Source organism: Beta vulgaris, chromosome 3, assembly GCF_026745355.1.
Source record: "Beta vulgaris subsp. vulgaris cultivar EL10 chromosome 3, EL10.2, whole genome shotgun sequence".
Classification (NCBI taxonomy): Eukaryota; Viridiplantae; Streptophyta; class Magnoliopsida; order Caryophyllales; family Amaranthaceae; genus Beta; species Beta vulgaris.
In genome coordinates, this window is record NC_079204.1 from 34,547,336 (window position 1) to 34,550,328 (window position 2,993).

Below are 2,993 nucleotides of genomic sequence, written 5' to 3' on the forward strand. Positions count from 1 at the left end.
GAATATAAAGCTAGCTCGACTCGTAAATAAACCTCAATAAACTAATTTCTATGTTGCACTCAAATCCTTAACCAATTTATCAATTCCAACATTATAATCTCCTTCATAATTCCGAATGATACTCCATTCCAAAATCATCCTCCAATAATCACCTCATAACAATAACAATAATCAACAACCAATCTTAACTATTCTAATTATCTTCTTCTAACGCAACCATTATGCTAATAAAACTGAATCCCGCAAATAGAAATTAATGAAGTCATTCCCATAACTCATAACTCGACTTCATACATATCAACTCCAACTACAATAATTATAATAGTTTCCCAATTCTAAGATTAGGACTTCCCTCGCATCATTAACAATGACTATCCAATAAGAACGATACAACTACAACAATAGGCAACAGCTTCACAGCAACTCCACCACAACCACAATGACAGAACAACAATAACCCAACAACACTACTACAACAGAGCAACAACAACAATAGCAACTCCACAACAACTTCACCACAACCACCACAACAACTCAACAACAACAATAATATAACAACTCCACCTTAATCTCATAATTACTCCACAAGTCCATGTACTAAACACATTCCATTAAGAATCATAATCGTAATGACTTAGTGTATAAGTGTTGTTTAGGTCAAATGAAACATCTCTAATGAACCTTAGCATGTTATACTCATGTAATATACTCAATATACACATAATAAAATACACATCATAAGTTAAGTCATTTCATAGACATGCTTTACACTAGAAAGAAACAATCACCTAACTATAGGTATGGAAATCTCTAGGGTAAAACCAAACTAAGTTTGTACCTTAACTAAGGATGCTTAAAGCCACGAAACTCCTTAATCCAATTGTTTAACTACTCCTAAAGCTTCCCCTGAATGTATAAAATGCTAAAGATTAGTTTCAACAAGGTTATAGATATGAAAAACTAAGCTTAAATACAAGGGGTGTAAACTGTTGAACTTACAGCAACTTATGTGATCTTTCAGCAAGGTTTTCTATATGAGTTTAAGGTCTAAAGATTGGAACCAAAGCTTGAACTACTTTGTATGGATGTCTAGAAGAGTTATATGTAAGGAAAAATGGGTGTCCAAGAGGAAGAAATAAGAGAAAAGAGATGAAAATCCATAACAGGCTTTTATAGTCTGTTCTGGCGGTACCCCCAGGGGAGGGAAACCTCTTCTGGGCAAGGTCGGTTTCTTGAAGTTTTTAGGTGATTCTTGCTTGAGGTGTTAGCCTAAGGTGTTGGCTTTCATGCATAAAAATTTATTTTAGAGATCGACACTTAAGTAGCTGCTAAGCAGCTTTCTTTGAGGATAGGTTTGAGCTGTAATTTAAGCTGGCCAGGTTTTACTATGTAAGCAATTTACATTATTAAGCCACGTAATTCTTGGGCATAAATGACCATTTTCACCTTAAGCCATCCCAATAATGTCATATATCAAGTTTGGTTGGGTTCTGAGCTCGGATTCAATCCCAAATGGCTCTTTAACTGGAAGTTCATCGCTACCCGATAAAACAATCTCCAAACGATTTTCATAATCTTAATGTTTAAGGCTCTCAAGGACTTTCTCACTTATCTATTGGTTTCGAAAGCCTTATTTGCCAATAAGAATGATGGTTCTTATCCTATTTGACCTTTCTTTACCATTAAGAATGATGATGCTTATCCACAAGCTTTCTTAACCATTAAGAATGATGATGCTTATCCACAAGCTTTCTTAACCACTAAGAATGATGATGCTTATCCATAAGCTTTCTTAACCATTAAGAATGATGATGCTTATCCACAAGCTTTCTTAACCATTAAGAATGATGATACTTATCCACAAGCTTTCTTAACCATTAAGAATGATGATGCTTATCCACAAGCTTTCTTAATCATTAAGAATAATGATGCTTATCCACAATGTTATGTTCCACTCGTCACATAAAAGTTTTGTCTCGTTGCTAATAAACTACGACCCATTGTCACATATTATTTCGGACGGGACACCAAACCTGCAGATAATGTTAGTATATATAAAAGAAATTACTTCGTTGTCACGTACCTGTTGGAAAGAACCTGCTTCTATCCACTTTTAAAAGTAATCGGTTAGTGCCAACATAAAGACCTTCTGGCCTGGGCCTGGAGGTAACTTGCCAACTATGTCCATGCTCCATTTCATGAAAGGCCAAGGTGTTAAAGTAGGGTGCAAAATTTCGCAAGGTTTATGCGTCATACCTGCGTGTCGTTGACAACTATCGCACATAGCCACATACCTTATCGCGTCTTTCTTCATTGAGGGCCAATAGTATCCCATGCGCAACGCTCTATTAGACAAACTACGCCCTCTTGAGTGATTTCCACATGTCCTTTCATGCATGTCCTCCAAGACTTGTTCCCACTGATCTTTTTCCAAACAACGCAGATAGGGACCCTGCAGCAGATTTCTTGAATAGTACTCCTTGGATGAGCATGTAGGTAGACGCTTTGAACCGAATCTTGCGCGCCTCTGCCTTGTTTGCTAGAAGCACGTCGTTAGCAAGATAATCATAAAGCGGTTTTGTCCAACTGACACTTACCTCCTCAACGTCAGGGTCACTCGTAGCCACGTGGTTACCGATACTACCAACGACCTTTTGTGTGTCTTGAGGTTGTTCGGTCGTTGCTGCGATGGTGTCTTCAACATTCTTAGCGACTGCGGAATTTGCCAGATGAACTATAGGGACAGAAGTAAACGAAATGTCCCTTAAATAGGATCCGAGATTGGCCAACGCATCCGCCTGCGCATTCTGGTCCCTTGGTATCTGCAAAATGTCAAACGGGTCAAACACTTTACTCTTACGCTGAGCTATTTCTAAGTACATGGCCATTTTAAAGTATTTTGCCGCGAATTTGCCTTTAATTTGGCTAACTATCAGTAATGAGTCGCTGAAGACTTTTAACGCTTTAGCTCCCATATCTTCTGCTAACGTCAT

The 2,993-nt window shown here is 37.8% G+C and overlaps 1 protein-coding gene across 1 annotated transcript; it reads right to left on the reverse strand.

Annotated features, from left to right (window-relative positions):
• Positions 1-2,390: 2,390 nt before the first annotated feature.
• LOC125495612 (uncharacterized) lies at positions 2,391-2,993 on the reverse strand. Its single transcript, XM_048640385.1, has one exon. It carries the CDS (start codon positions 2,991-2,993, stop codon positions 2,391-2,393), a length of 603 nt encoding a protein of 200 aa, XP_048496342.1.